Raw genomic sequence first — 16237 nt, forward strand, 5'->3', positions numbered from 1 at the left:
TTTGCCATTATTATTAGCTTTGCTCTTTTCTACAAATTTTCCCAAAATATTTTTGTATATCTGACAATCATTTCCTACTCTGCTATTTAGATCCCCAACAAGGACCAACTTTTCCTTTTTCATTGTGTCAGTTGCTTTTTCTAACGCATCAAAAAATTCCTCCACTTCTCCCTTAGTAGAACCTTCTGTGGGACCATAGGCACAAATAAGTCTCATTGTCCAATTCCCCATTCTGATATTTGCCCACATCACTCTACTTGAGACTGCCTGCCATTCAAGAAGATTAGCCTCGTATTTTGTGTTCAATAATATATGCTTCAGAATTTTCTTCCTTTTAAATATCACTGTCGGCCATGCATGCTAGAACAACAGTAAAATGTGTTTTTTCATGTCCTGTTGTTTTTATGAAGACACCCTTTTCACCAACTGAGTTTACTGTTCGATTCCCAGACATATCAAAGTACATGGGCATCTCATCCATATTGCCAATTTGGGAAAGTTCATATCCGTGACACTTCCATAATTTTATGATAAATTTATGGAAGGACTGCACTTTTTCTTCAAGCTGCTTTGGTAACTTCTGCACAATTTTTGTTTGATGTTGTAATGTTAATGCTTTTGCATTCCATAAATCTGTTGCACCACCCAGGCGAAGCAAGAAAAGATGAAATACCTGGTGTGTTCTTGAATTTACCATTCTTGAGTTGTACAGCTCGAAAACAAATTGCATTTCTTGTTACCATAATGCCATCTTGTCGTTGCGTCAAAATCCATTCATTTAGCTCTTCTTCGAGTTCTGGAAAGGATGCTACATCTCCACGACAGGCACGTTTCGTTTTGGGGATTTTTTCAAGACTGTTTTTTTGCTTAAGCCAAGGTCTAATATTACTCTCTGCTACACCAAATTCTCTCATAGCAACACTGTTATTATGTTTTTCTGCAAACTGCACAACACGCAATTTAAATCCTGCTTCAAAAGATGAACGTTTACATTTCTGTTGGTTCATTTTCATGCTAGGTTTGTTTAACGAATAATATTTAAAATGAACTTCGGCGACCGAGCGCACATCGTATCTGAGCATAAAGCCAGTAATATAAGTAGCTTTATGCGCAGATACGATGCGTGCTTGGTCACCGAATGCGAGTGGGTCAAGTAGATTTGGTTGCATAGGCATTAGGTAGTATATGTTGTGTGTGCAAGTCTAATAAGATGTTATATTTTTTAGGATCTGCATATAATGAGAACCCCTAACTTTAAGTAGTATTTTTTACCATACATTTTTCGCATTATACGCGATAATATACGGTAACTGATATACAAAATTGTAAAAATAAAACGATAAAGGAGTTCTCTACTTAAATTGCAAATTATTTGTTCAAATTTAATGGAAGCTTCAACATGATTCATGCTTGATATCAAAGACCATACAAATCCGTACACTAAATGTGGCTATCTAATCAGCTATTCGCTAAAAATTATTTTCCCAAAAAACACATGTCTAATTATGGATCCAGTATGATGATTGAGGAAGGGAGCTTGTGAAACATACAGCAATTAAACATTTAATATGCTGTATGCATTACAAAGACATTTCCATAAAGTATTTAGCTGTTTTTATTGTGCATCATCAACTTCCTGATATGTACCATAAAGGGAATGTTCAGGCTACTGTCACAGCACTACACGAATCTCCTATCAACAATTTTCCTCCTAATTAGTCTATTACTTGTAAGCACTCCAATACTGTCCTATCTGACATTCCATTTTTTGAAGACAATTCTGACTGGATCAAAACCCAGTCTTCCTCTGAATCTTTTCCCTACAATTTGGCATCATCTCTCCATTTATGTTAGCAAAACCTTTCTCTCTCTCTCTCACATTCTATTCAAGTGACCATACCACCTTAGATTAGTTCTGCTTGACACATTCTTGAATGCTAATAATGTCAAGTTCCTTTCTAATATCTTCATTTTTATTATGCTTCTGCCACTGTTGCCATCAGTTCACTCCCCTAATTTTTTCTCAGAACCCTCATATCTGTGGTCTTTGATCTAGTGCTTTATTTCTAACTCTCATATCCATAACTTAAAACTGGTTTGAACCATGTCTTGTATCCTGCTAGTTTGGTGTTTTGGCTAATTTCACTCTTATTCCATATAAATTTATGCAGCTGGCTACCCATCATACCAGCTTTGCTTATTCTGTTGTCTATTTCTAGATATAACTTGCCATTCTTCACTAAAAACTGTGCCTAAATAGCTGAAATCTATTTACTTGTTCTATAGGATTGCCATTCAGAATGCAGCTGAAGTTTTCTATACTCCTGCCTATTTTCATAGTTCTGGTCTTTTTATTGCTGATTTTCATGCCAAATTTGTTACAGCTATTATTCAATTTAGCTAGTGAATCCTGCAGACTTGCACTAGATGTGTTTAGGAGTACATCATCTGCATGAAACAAAGAGCTAAGTTTGACAACTCCAATTCTAACATCAGGCCTGATTTTACATCAAACCATCTTCCTGTATTATTCCCTTAATTCTAACTGCTAACTTACTTCAACAAATGCTGGTTTACAATTAGATTATGTATTGTCCTGTATAATATTCCATTTACCGATGCAATTGTAGTTGAGCACCTTATCATATGCATTTTTCAGATCTACAATACTTAAGTACAGACTCATATTTATTGTCATATTCCCATGATTTCTCAACTATTTGTCATAAAGTGAAATTCTGATCTTGACAACCTCTATCTAGCCTGAATCAAGCTTATTCTCCAAGATTCTCTTTCACAATATTTCTCAGGTTCTTTTCAAGTATGCTTGGATAAATCTTACCTGGAACACTTGTTAAAATTTATCGATAATTCTCACATTCAGCTTTATTTATTATTTTTTTATAGATGGGAACTATGAGAGCTCTACTCCAATCATCTGGAATTCGATCTTCTAACCAGACCCTCTTAATTATGCAGTGTAGCTACTGCACAACTTTTATTACTCCATATTAGAGAGCCAAGGAAACTAAATTATAATGGGAGGAATGGTTAGAATCTGTGTTTAAGAGCAATAATGCTATTTAACTGTGTTAAAGATGAGAAGGGCATTATCATGGAAATGATTATGAGGAGAGAACAATTTTGATTTTTTGTTCATTCAGTTCAGGGACCCATCAAACATGTCAGCATAATTATAAAGCACCAGAGAAGAACAGAGATCTGCAAGTTTTCAATGTCATGCAGACCACATACAAGAGTATACAAAAGAACATGTATTAATAGATAGATTATTATGTCTGTACCAGGATACTAGGAGTATCAGAAACAAAGGAATAGACTTTGTTGCCTTGGTCAATATGTTGAGACCTCAGATTGTATGGATTAGATTGTATGATTATCGAGTGAAAAGAGTATAGTATTTTTAGGAAGGATAGACAAGAAAAGAGAGGAGAGGTGAGCAGTTAATGATATCAGATGACTTGAATCTAGTTAGTGTTGAGACCTATGATTGTAATACTAGTAAAAGCTATTCATGTGGCAGTGAGTTTGAAGCCATCTGGTGTGAGGTGGAAAGAGTAATCATAATGGGAGACTTTAATTATCCAAACATCGATTGGGTAGCAGTAAAATCTCATAAGACTGAATTTATTGAGCCACTGCAAGACAACTTCCTCAAGCACCATGTGACAGAAGGAACTCAAGGCTAATCTTTAAAAGTACCTGTGGCATAACTATAAACAACAAATTATACTAGTAGCCAAAATTGTGGAAACCTTTTGGAAAAAGTGTATTTTTGAGATTTGATGGCTTATAACACCACTTTTTTTTTTGGTGTAATACCTTCATCATCATCATCAAATTTCTGACATGTACCCTCAAGGGGTGTACAGGATATGATAGTAATACATGAAAAATTTACATCATTACTAACTTCCTATCTACAATTTTCCTCCAAATCAGTCTGTTGCTTGTCAAGACTCCAATATTATCATTATCAGATCTTATATTTCTATCGTCTAAGGCACATTGTACCATATCAATCCATCTATATCTTGGTCTTCCTCTGGGTCGTTTTCCTGCCAACCTGGCAGAGAACACTGTTTTGCTAATCTTTCCTCGCCCATTCTGTTTAAGTGATCATACCACCTGAGATTAGCTCTGCTAACGCATTCCTGGATGCCGACAATGTCGAGTTCTTTCCTAATATCCTCGTTTTTAATATGATATTGCCATTGATGCCATCTGTTCATGCCTCTAATCTTTCTCAGGACTCTCATATCTGTGGTCACTAGTCTTTGGTCAAGTGTTTTACTTCTGACCCAGTTCTCAGATCCATAAGTTAAAACTTGTTTGAACACTGTCTTGTATACAGCTAATTTAGTGTTCTGACTAATATCTCTCTTATTCCATATGAATTTATTCAATTGACTTCCCAACATACCAGCTTTGCTGATTCTGTTGTCTATTTCTATATTTAATTTACCATCTTCAGTAAAAAATTGTGCCTAAATAGCCGGAAGGTTTTACTTGTTCCCCGTTCACAACACAGTTCACATTTTCAACAATTCTACTTATTTTCGTTGTCTTTGTCTTTTTAATGCTGACCTTTATACCATATCTATTACAACAGTTATTCAATTTAGTCAGGGAATCTTGCAAACTTGTAGCAGATTTATTTAGAAGTATAACATCGTCTGCATAAAGCAAAGAGCTGACATTAACATCTCCAATTCTGATATGTTTAATACCACTTTCCTTCATAATGTGATCCATATTATTTGATATAATGCCCCATTGACACCATATAACTGTACCATATTGAATAGCTTCTCTCTTGGCACCTTGTCATATGCCTTTTCCAGATCGACAAAACTTAAATATAGATCTCTGTTATATTCCTATGCTTTCTCAACTATTTGTCGTAAAGTGAAGATCTGATCGTGACAGCCTCTATTTAGCCTGAATCCAGCTTGTTCTTCACCAAGCTTTCCTTCCACAATTCTTCTCAACCGTTTCTCAACTATACCTGCATAGATCTTGCCAGGAACACTCGGTAAGGAAATCATCATCATCAAATTCCTGCTATGTACCCTCAAGGGGTGTACAGGATATGACAGTACTACATGAAAAATTTACACCATTACTAACTTCCTATCTACAATTTTCTGCCAAATCAGTCTGTTACTTGTCAAGACTCCAACATTTTCAGATCTTATATTTCTATCGTCTAACGCACTTTGTACCGTATCAATCCACCTATATCTTGGTCTTCCTCTGGGTCGTTTTCCTGCCAACCTGGCAGAGAACACTTGTTTTGCTAATCTTTCCTCTCCCATTCTATTTAAGTGACCATACCACCTGAGATTAGCTCTGCTAACGCATTCCTGGATGCTGACAATGTCAAGTTCTTTCCTAATATCCTCATTTTTAATATGATATTGCCATCTGTTCACGCCTCTAATCTTTCTCAGGACTCTCATATCTGCGGTCTCTAGTCTTTGGTCAAGTGTTTTACTTCTGACCCAGCTCTCAGATCCATAAGTTAAAACTGGTTTGAACATTGTCTTGTATACAGCTAATTTAGTGTTCTGACTAATTTCTCTTTTATTCCATATGAATTTATTCAATTCACTTCCTACCATATCAGCTTTGTTGATTCTGTTGTCTATTTCTATATTTAATTTACCATCTTCACTAAAAATCGTGCCTAAGTAGCTGAAATGTTTTACTTGTTCCACAGGTTCTCCATTCACAACACAGTTGACATTTTCAACGATTCTGCCTATTTTCACTGTCTTTGTCTTTTTATTGCTGACCTTCATACCATATCTATTAAAACAGCTATTCAATTTAGTCAGAGAATCTTGCAGACTTGTAGCGGATTTATTTAGAAGTATAACATCATCTGCATAAAGCAAAGAGCTGACATTAACATCTCCAATTTTGATATCAGGTTTAATACCACTTTCCTTCGTAATGTGATCCATATAGATAATGAATAACAGAGGGGATAATGTACATCCTTGTCTCACACCAGATTTAATATTAAACCATCTTCCTGTACTTCCTTCAATTCTAACTGCTGACTTACAACTCAAATAAAGACTAAGTATTGCTTGATATAATGCCCCATTGACACCATATAACTGCAACGTATTAAATAGCTTCTCTCTTGGCACCTTGTCATATGCCTTTTCCAAATCGACAAAACTTAAATACAGATCTTTGTTATATTCCCATGCTTTCTTGACTATTTGTCGTAAAGTGAAGATCTGATCCTGACAGCCTCTATTTGGCCTGAATCCAGCTTGTTCTTCACCAAGCTTTTCTTCCACAATTCTTCTCGACCGTTTCTCAAGTATGCTTGCATAGATCTTGCCAGGAACACTCATTAGGGAAATACCTCTGTAATTCTCACATTCAGTTTTATTTCCCTTTTTATATATGGGTACTATGAGGGCTCTACTCCAATCATCGAGAATTCGTCCCTCAGTTCAGGCTTTCTGAACTATGAAGTGCAGCCACTGTAAGACTTTTATACCACCATACTTCAGCATTTCTGGTCGAATATCATCTACTCCTGCTGCCTTTCCACATTTCAAGCCTTTGATGGCTTTTTCTACTTCAAGTATGGATATGTATTCCTCACTGTATGCCTGTTGAGTGTTTTTTTTACCACTGTGCTATCACTACTTGTTTCATTTAGCAATTTTTCGAAGTAAAAATTGTCCAATTCTAGCATTTAGCCCAATTTCTCATTGTCCAATTCCCCATTCTGATATTTGCCCACATCACTCTACTTGAGACTGCCTGCTATAAAATTATATTTTATGGCAGGCGGTGTGATACCATAAAATTATATATCAATGAAAAGATAATTTAATCAAGAATGTAATGCAATAATATTTATGAAGGATTTTTTATTAGAACAGCAGTTATAAAGAAGAAAAGTGAAACAGAAAAAATGAGATATACAAAAATTCTCACAGTGTGAGTTAATACTTAGTTGGGTAACCTTTAGCATTAATTACGGCCTTACAACGCCTTCCCATGGAGTGAACTAAGTTTTTTAGTTCTGCAGCTGTTATTATAATATGAAACCAAGATTGAATTATTGCTTCTATTAATTGGGTTTTATTGGTGGGTTGCTTCTGACTAACAAGTTTCTTTAGTCGGCTCCATAGATTTTCAATTGGGTTAAGGTCTGGGCTATTCCCAAGCCATTTCAGCAGTGGAATATGATTATCCTGAAACCACTTCTTACACACAGCAGCAACATGATATGGAGCTGAATCCTGTTGAAATATAAATGCTTCATTATCTTGGAAAATATCACATGCAAAAAGCTTCAGTTTGGGCTCAAATATTTCATTTATGTATTTGGGCATTTATATTCCCATTATTCATGCAAATTCTGCCCACACCTTTTGATGTCATACAACCTCAGATCATAACACTAAGTGGGTCTTTCACAGTAGGTGTAATGCAATCAGGATGTAAATCTTCTCCGATTCTTCTCCTTACATATTTTATGCCATCATTACCAAACAGGGAGATTTTGGTCTCATCACTCCAAATAACACTGTCCCATTGTTCCAATGTCCAGTTAACATGAGTTTTAGCCCAGTTTAATCTTTTCAACCTTTGTTTGAGAGATAAAAATGGTTTTTTTTCGTGGAATTCTAGCATTTAGACCAAATTCCTGCAATCTGCACAGAACAGTCCTTGCACTCAACTTCACATTGTATTGCGCCATTTCATTTTGTGTACACCCAGATGATTTTCTTCTGTCACATAGGCACAGTCTCTCAATTCTTCTATCATCACTTGCTATTGTGCACCTTTTCCTGCCTTTACCAGTCTGGTTTCATAGTGACTGAATCTCCTTATACCTCTTCAAAAAATTTAGAAATGCCACCTTTGGTTAAGTTTCCACCAATTTTTTTCTAATTTCTTCATAACTGTAGCCTTGTTCACTTAATAGTACTATTTTACATCGCTTTCTGGGTGACCAGTCAACTCTTTGCGCCATTTCTTTAATTTTATTACGTTTTACAAGCTCACTAAATGAAAGAACACAAAAAAACCCAACCAACTTGATAGCAATCACATAACACACTGACAAATGTCCTCCTCTCAGCTCTAATACATGACATCAATAGCTGAATCCTACTGTGACCTTATTGGCTCACTGCCAAAACAAGATGACACCTGATTGGCTCTCTAAACACTCATGCTCATAAACACTCATACATTCAAATGAAGGAAAGCTACTTCATATCAATCTAAACAAGTTGCACTTCTTTTTTCTGGTTATTTGGCTATAACTTTTCATAGAATACAGATCACTGAACAAAGTTTGTTGCATTACATTCTTGATTAAATTATCTTTCCATTGATATATAATTTATGGTATTAACCAAAAAAAAGTGGTGTTATGAGCCATCAAACCTCAAAAATACACTTTTCCCAAAAGGTTTCCACAATTTTGGCCACTAGTGTACATGATAACCACAGTAATTAACTTTAATAAAATGAAATAAGGATTCCAATCCCTTATATTTCTGGTATCTATGAACCTATTGGTAGAATTTTGAAGAAGTATCACCTTATTCTCTCATATTTTCCTATCAACAAAATTAGTCATCTGTTAACATCTACAAAAGACAAATTATGACATCTATCATTATTTGGTGTTTACATTTGTGAATGTAATTTGACATACTTGGGGCAGACAGGCCATTCTGTGAAAAAAAGAATTAATGAACATCAGTATTATGTTGAATAAATGACACAACATAGTATCCAGTGGGATGAATCGCATCTTCTCCATAAAAGCAGTTTTAAATATGAATGCCTTTTCAAATAAAGTTGTGAAGCCCTTTTATATTGACCAAACCTGAATCAGAATGATGGTCTCTCTCTCTCTCTCCCCCAAAAGTTTGGGAGATTCTCATTCTATGTAAACATCAAAAATAGTTTTAACATTGTTTATTAATATATTAATTTCAAGCATGCAGCAACCGATTTTAATTGGCAAACCGATTATTGTAGTACATTGTATTCCTGCTTCTTTGATTTGTTTGTTTCTATGCACTGATGATGTACTGTTATTTTCAGTACAAAATATCTGTACTTTCATTTCATAATGCCAGCCTGGTTAGCCGAGTGGTTAGCATATCTGCTCTCTAGCCAAAAGGCTGCAGGTTCGAATCCTGCCATGGGCATGGATGTTTGTGCTTGTCTGTGGATGGCATTTGTGTAGTTGCAGTCAGTTGGTGGATTGAGTGGTTGAGACAGAACTTGTAGAGCAGGTGCCCTCCCTTGATGAGTCTCTGAACTCCCTGAAAGTGTCAAATAATAATAATAATAATAATAATTAAAATTAAAGTTAATTACTATGGTTATTGTGTAATTTGTTGTTTATAGAAGGAACTCGAGGTCAAAGAGTGTTGGATTTGATTATAGTGTCAGCAGGCATTTCAGCTAAACACATAACTATTCTGCCTCTGGTTGGTGCCAGTGATCATGTGGTATTCACTTGGGAAGTGGCTAAGTTTATGAATGTTCCATTCAGAAACAGTTACATGCTGAACTACAAAGCAGAAAATTATGACCAACTGAGGAGTATACTGGGTTCAGTGCAATCGTATCAGTTGCTGGATGGGAAGAATATTGATAGTGCACAAGAATCATTTAAAAAATACATAAATGATGCAATATAAGAATGTGTCCTAAGAGTTCGAAAAATAAATAGGGTAGGAGCGAAATGGATGTGTAATCTTTTCAAGCAAGAGATTTGTTAGAAAAGGACGATGTGGAAGGAATACCATGTGCATAAGGATAATGTCCATTATGAAAATTACAAGCAGTAGGCCAGACGAGTCACAACTGTTGTGCAGATAGCTGTCTGAGTATGGTGAGAAGTAGTGTTTTGATATTGGCAAAGGACACCAACTTCTTTTGTTAACTGAAGAGAATTTCGATTAATCTACACCTCTAGTTTGATTTAGCACAGATAAATAATAATTGAAAGTAGGGGAAAGCAAACATAGATCTTGTGAGAAATAAGAAAAGACAACATTTTGATAACATTGAAGTTTATAAGTTAACCTCACTGAAAAATGGCAAAAGATCAGAGTTTATTTAAGGCGCTAAACTGTGGAAGATCCTGAAGCTTCAAATGGGTGTACACTATGAAGTTTGTCAATTGGAGCATCAAGTTATTTCCACATGGCATGTCTAATTCTGCTGCTAGCTCCATCTCTTTTGCACTGATGCTTTCTTACACTGATGGTGGCCATCTTCATTTCTGTCGAGTGGCGTGAGTGTCTAGTAGATGACTTTTCACTCACCCAGGTTTTTCCTGATGAAAGCAGGAGGGGGACCATATTTATCAGAAGCCAAGCTGATGACATTTCATTGTGTTGTATGAGAGTAGTATAAACTAATATAATTTGGCAAGCTATCTCTCAAATTGCCACCAACCCATCCTTTTTTACTCAGTATCTAAATGGATACCTACTAAGTTATATAGTACTGGAAGATGGAGATTGGACATCAGATCAGAAGTTCCAATCAGTTCTCTCATTCCTTACAAACAGCTATGCACAGCTCTCCTCTCAGTTATCTAGTTATGAATCTTACACCACTTCCTTTAATATTATGCAGATCTATTAAATGATAAGAAAGCCTATTGAAAATTTTACAAAATACCTTAATGAAATATTTTAATGTATTGATATTTACTGCTACACTTCAAATAAAAATAAAATAATATTGAATTATCCAAGTTTTATACAAATATGCTAAGTTGTTAGTTTTTCACAACAGCATTATGGCAATAGTTTTAAAAAATGATTAGTAAATAGTTTCAATTTGATTATGCTTATTTTTTCTTATATAATTAGCATACCTTCATGTTCTTCAACAGACAATCCTTTGTTCCTATTCTTTTTTGGTGTTTTCATAAAAAGAGGAAAAACAGTTCTTAAACCTAGAATATCAACAAATTTATTGCAGTTGTCTATTCCTTCTTGGTTATTCATAGCATGATCAAGTACTTTTAGAGCTCCATTTCTCGACAGTCTTTTTTCTCTATAAAATATTTCACAAAGTTATTAAAAAAAATTCACAAGGTTATTAAAAAAAAATCTAAGGTATGTGTAGACTGACTTCTTAAAGGCAATGAATTTAAACAATTAAACTCTATAAATCATGTTTAACATGTTCTTTATGAGTTAGTAGCTCTTTAGTAATAATTACCACATACCATTTGAAAAAGGCATAGCACCAGTTAAATTAGTTTCTTCCTTCCATCCTTATGCAAATAATAATTCTCCTCTGATTGGACAAATTTTATTCAAAATAACATAGTTGCAATTTATAAATCTGTTAATTTACAATTTTGGTGTTTAAATCAGACCACTTTTACTGACAATAAATGCCATTAATAATTCCATATGAATTAATGGAATTTAACAACATTTAGTGTTTAGCTTTTCAATTGTAAATCATAATGATCTGAAACAAGACAAAATTATATGTCAAAATGATTCAGATTTAAGTGTTGTGCTAATGAATAATGCCACTATATGCACTTGATTCTACCAAAATTTTATCATCAAATGAAAAGAAGTCATCTTCAGGTCTGACATTTGGCATAGTACAGCAATGTATATGATATTTCCAGAGCAGCTAATGAGATTTCTATGATAGTATTTACAAATGTTTATGTCCTTCATCAGCAAAGTCAAGCAACTCCCACCTCCTCCCTGCAAATCCTTCTGAATTCTTATCAGAATAAATAATATGAGGGACAAAGCTGGGCAAAAGCATGCTTCAAGGTTGGATTGCTTAAGTGCCAAAGCTAGATAACTGGGAAGGGTAGGAAACCTCCACACAGCCTTTAAGGAATGCAGAGAACTGATGGATTTCTGAAAATGAAAACATCCAATTCTCACAGTCATGTAGTACATTGAATCGATAGGTATCCACTGGATACTGAAGTTGTTTTTGTCAGCTACTAGAACAAATTCAATAGCCAAAATAAAAACCATCAACATAGGAAGCATCAATGAAAAAGAAATAAAACTGGCAGAAGAACTAAAGAAGTACCACATGAACATAATTAGTGTTATATTATGTTACTGAGATGAAGACCGAAACAAATGGGATCCTGCTAAATAATAAATATAGGATATTATATATGGGCAATAGTGATCAGGGTAAGGAAATATTAATGATAGCAGCAGTCAACACCAAACACAAAGATAAACTTCTTGATTGTCAAGCAATTTCAAGTAATGTGGGCAAAATGGAATATTATTTGCAATATTATTGCAAAATGGAAAATTTGATAATGAAACTTAATTGTGCCTGGAGCCCATGAAAGTTCTAAAGGAATCTTTAAGTTATTAAATGAAAAGGCAGCTGACAAAGATTCAAAAGCTGGTCCTTATTGGAAAACTAAATGGTAGAGTAGAAAATAAATCCCAGGCATACAAAAATATTTGTGAAAATTTGGAAAAAAAAAGGGCAAAACTAATAATAATAAATGCCAGCTAGATTGCTGTTCAGAACAGACTAGTCATCATTAACAACATGTTTCATCATAAAGATGTGCACAAATTCACATGGAGAGAAAACACAAAAGATCTTATTGACTATATTATCAGTGATAGTAATATCTTCATGCTAGTTCAGGATACAAGAGTATAGAGGATTTGAAACTGTAAGTGATCATAACTTAGTTTTAAGCAGAATAAAAATGAATACCACAATGTAAAGAAAAATATACCAGAAAGTTTTTTTAAAAAAATCAAAGTCAAGCAGCTTTTAGAAGTTAATTGTAAACTCAAAAGTGAGAGTTTGAAAGTTTAAACCCACTGAATATTTTTGTTGCCTGCCCCATCAGAAACTCTGCCTTTCTCACTTCTCCTAAGGACAGGTTTCTACTTCTCAGTTATCCAGACTTGTACCAGATTCCTTGCTCTTATTTTGGACAAACAGGAAGATCTGTTTTTATTTGTCTAGAAGAACAAGTCTTATATTAAATACCATGAGCCTGAACAGTCTCAACTTGCGGAGCATGTCCAGACTGTTGATATGCTGTTGCCACTAAACATAGTTCACTAGGACATGACAAGAGTCCTTATAAAAGTCGTTTCTCAAAGAATGTCTTTATAAAGAAATGTGTGAAACTTTACTCCATCGTACTAACTTAAACAGATTGGAAGGTCTGTATCTATCCCCTTTTGTGGGAGATAGGAAAGATTAACAAATTTGAAAAGTATTAACTTTATTTTGTCTATGTATATATATTTTTAATAAGTTAGGAAATTATTGACTTTTTTTTAGTTATCTTACAACAGCTATTCAGGTGGTGCTTTTTAGAATTGTCTGTTATCATTCAATTACATTACTTCAACCTCAGCATCTGCTCCTTGCAACCTAGATTAGCAACTGAAAAATTGCAAAGTGCAGTGTTAGTAGAACAATGGTTCAAAAAATGGTGAACTGAGGTTAATGCAGACAAGAACACTTGTTTTCCTGTGATAGCAGTGCTATCACAGGAAAACAAGTATCCTTAGAGGGACAAGTTGCCATGTTTGGCACTCCCACTCCATGGTAACTAGTAGCCAAATACTTAAGCCCTTTATGTAGTACAACTAGGTAAAGGGCCTCATAAGTTTTTTTTTTTTTTTAAACCCACTGTCAGAAGCCCAAAATGGGCGAGCCAAAGGATCATGATATTTCAAGCCCATTACAGTCTATTCCATATTGAACGAGTAGTTTATATAAGGAAGGAAAAGAAAGACAGAAAAAAAAAAAAAAGAAAAAAAAGACTCATTAGTAGTCGACAGCTCACAATGGAGAAGCCAAGTGCTGAATAATATTCCTTAACCCAGAAATTTCACTGCAAATCTGACAAAGGGATAAAGGATCACAAGTCCAGTCAATCCATCCATCTTGCCAGAAAAGTTAACAGTTAACCTCGATACCTCTCCTGGGTCTCTGGCTCCCACTGATGATATGTAATAACATTTGTCTTTGGGCTTGCTTACTTGTTTTCTGGGGAGAAGAACATTTTCTGCTTGGTGTTGGATTTTTGTCTGTCACTGAATGAGTTTAGTAGTAATCCTTTATGGCCATAATGAGATTTAGAGTGATCTTGTGGGTCACTCAGTTTCTGGAGAGGTGACAATGATACTATAACCAAAATTCACTATAGCCAACTATTCCTGTGGTACCTATGAGTCCCATTATGGCACAATTGACTGCTTTACAAACCTAATATTTTAAATCACTTAAGCAAATTTTCGGCTATATTTTTTTAAAGTCAGAATCATTTGTGTTACTTCCAAGAAATATTCATATTACATTTTGAAACAAATTGATGCTTCTTTCATGGATGTGGTTATTATTCCTTCAAACCACTCATTTGCAGTTAATTTTCTTAGATCTGATCCCAAAAAATAAAAATAAATAAATAAAATTAAATAAAACGCTTTTTTTCTTCTTAACTAATGCGTATCCAAATGGTTTCGCTAGCACTTGTTTTACATAAAGTGGCAATAACTGTTTTGATCTATTAAACTTTCACACATGGGGTGCTTAAGGGTCAAAGCTGTATAACTGAGAGGAGACCTCCACATAGCCTTTAAAGGAATGCGGAGAACCGACCAGGGCTTCTGACCTAATGTCCAATCCTCACCTTCTCGTGGTGCACCCTGTTGGGTATCTACTTGGATACTGAACGGACGAGGATGGGCTGGCAATTTGGGATTTAGCCAACCAAATTGTATTCTTATTGGCTTAAACCAAAATATAGAATGACGGTACAACATGACAAAATTTCATGCCGGCTGGGGCGTCGCCCGGTTAAACAAGGCCCCCGTTGTTTTCGCCAGAGAACCAGGGCGAACAGCGAAAAGTCAGCTACTGGAACAAATCTGAAAATAAACCCCAACTCAACATCACCAGAGTTAAAGATTGGTACTATCAACGTAAGAAGCCTGAATGGCAAAGAAATGGAGCTAGCTGAGGAATTAGATAAGTACCAGATCGACATAATAGGAGTGACTGAAACAAAAAAGACCAAAACTGGTGAGATCTTTCTGAGCAATAAATACAAAATGTTATATTCAGGAAATGACAATCTAGGAAAAGAAGGAGTAGCCATAGTATTCAACACAAAATACGAGGCTAATCTTCTTGAATGGCAGTCAGTCTCAAGTACAGTAATATGGGCAAATATGAGAATGAGGAACTGGACAATGAGACTTATTTGTGCCTATGGTCCCACAGAAGGTTCTACTAAGGTAGAAGTGGAGGAATTTTTTGATGCTTTAGAAAAAGCAACTGACACAATGAAAAAGGAAAAGTTGGTCCTTGTTGGGGATCTAAATAGCAGAGTAGGAAATGATTGTGAGACATACAAAAATATTTTGGGAAAATTTGGAGAAAAGAGCAAAGCTAATAATAATGGCAAATATCTGTTGGATTTCTGCTCAGGACATGGCCTGGTTATTACTAACACCATGTTCCAACATAAAAATGTGCACAAATTCACATGGAGAGAACAGGCTAGGAATAAGAAAAGTCTCATTGACTATGTTATTGTTGACAGTGATGTTTTCTCCCTGGTGCAGGACACCAGAGTGTACAGAGGATTTGAAATTGAAAGTGATCACTATTTAGTCTTGAGCAGGATAAAATTGAATTTCATATTGAAAAGAATAACATGTAAGAAAGTTTTAAAGCGAATAAAAGTTGAGCAGCTCTCAGATGTGAGCTGTAGACTAAAATACACAAAGATTATTGAAGAAAAAACGAAAGAGTTTGAGAACAGGAATCAAACCGTGGAGATTCAGTGGCAAACTCTGAAGAAAACATTGATTGATTCTGCCAGAGAGGCATGTGGTGAGGTTATCTGTAAGGATAAAAAAATCAGAACTCCCTGGTGGACACAGGAAGTTAAAGAGGCAGTGAAGGAAAAGAAGAAAGCATACCAAAATTTCCTGTCAAATAAGTCAGCTTGTGCTCTTAGAGAATATAGAGACAAATGCAAGAATGCTAAACACTGTGTAAAACTAGCTAAACAAAAGTCATGGGAGGACTTTGCAAGAATATAGAAAATAAATATCAAGAAGGTGGCAAAATATTCTGGAGGTTGTTGAAGAGGCTTAAGAATGGAGGAAAGAGTGCTATAAAAGGAATTAGAGATGATAAA

At 35.1% G+C, this 16237-nt stretch overlaps 1 protein-coding gene across 1 annotated transcript in view; it reads right to left on the bottom strand.

The window, feature by feature from the left end:
• LOC150092354 (beta-catenin-like protein 1) overlaps window positions 1-16237 on the bottom strand; it is a 162824-nt gene that overhangs the window by 35418 nt on the left and 111169 nt on the right. The window contains exon 12 of the mRNA XM_090414879.1: window positions 10919-11100. Within this exon, the coding sequence (XP_090271005.1) occupies window positions 10919-11100 (182 nt within the window). The remainder of the gene's footprint in view (window positions 1-10918; window positions 11101-16237) is intronic.

The sequence above is a fragment of the Typopeltis vanoorti genome, chromosome 26 (genome assembly GCF_054136105.1).
Source record: "Typopeltis vanoorti isolate ZY-2024b chromosome 26, IOZ_Tvanoo_1.0, whole genome shotgun sequence".
NCBI lineage: Eukaryota > Metazoa > Arthropoda > Arachnida > Uropygi > Thelyphonidae > Typopeltis > Typopeltis vanoorti.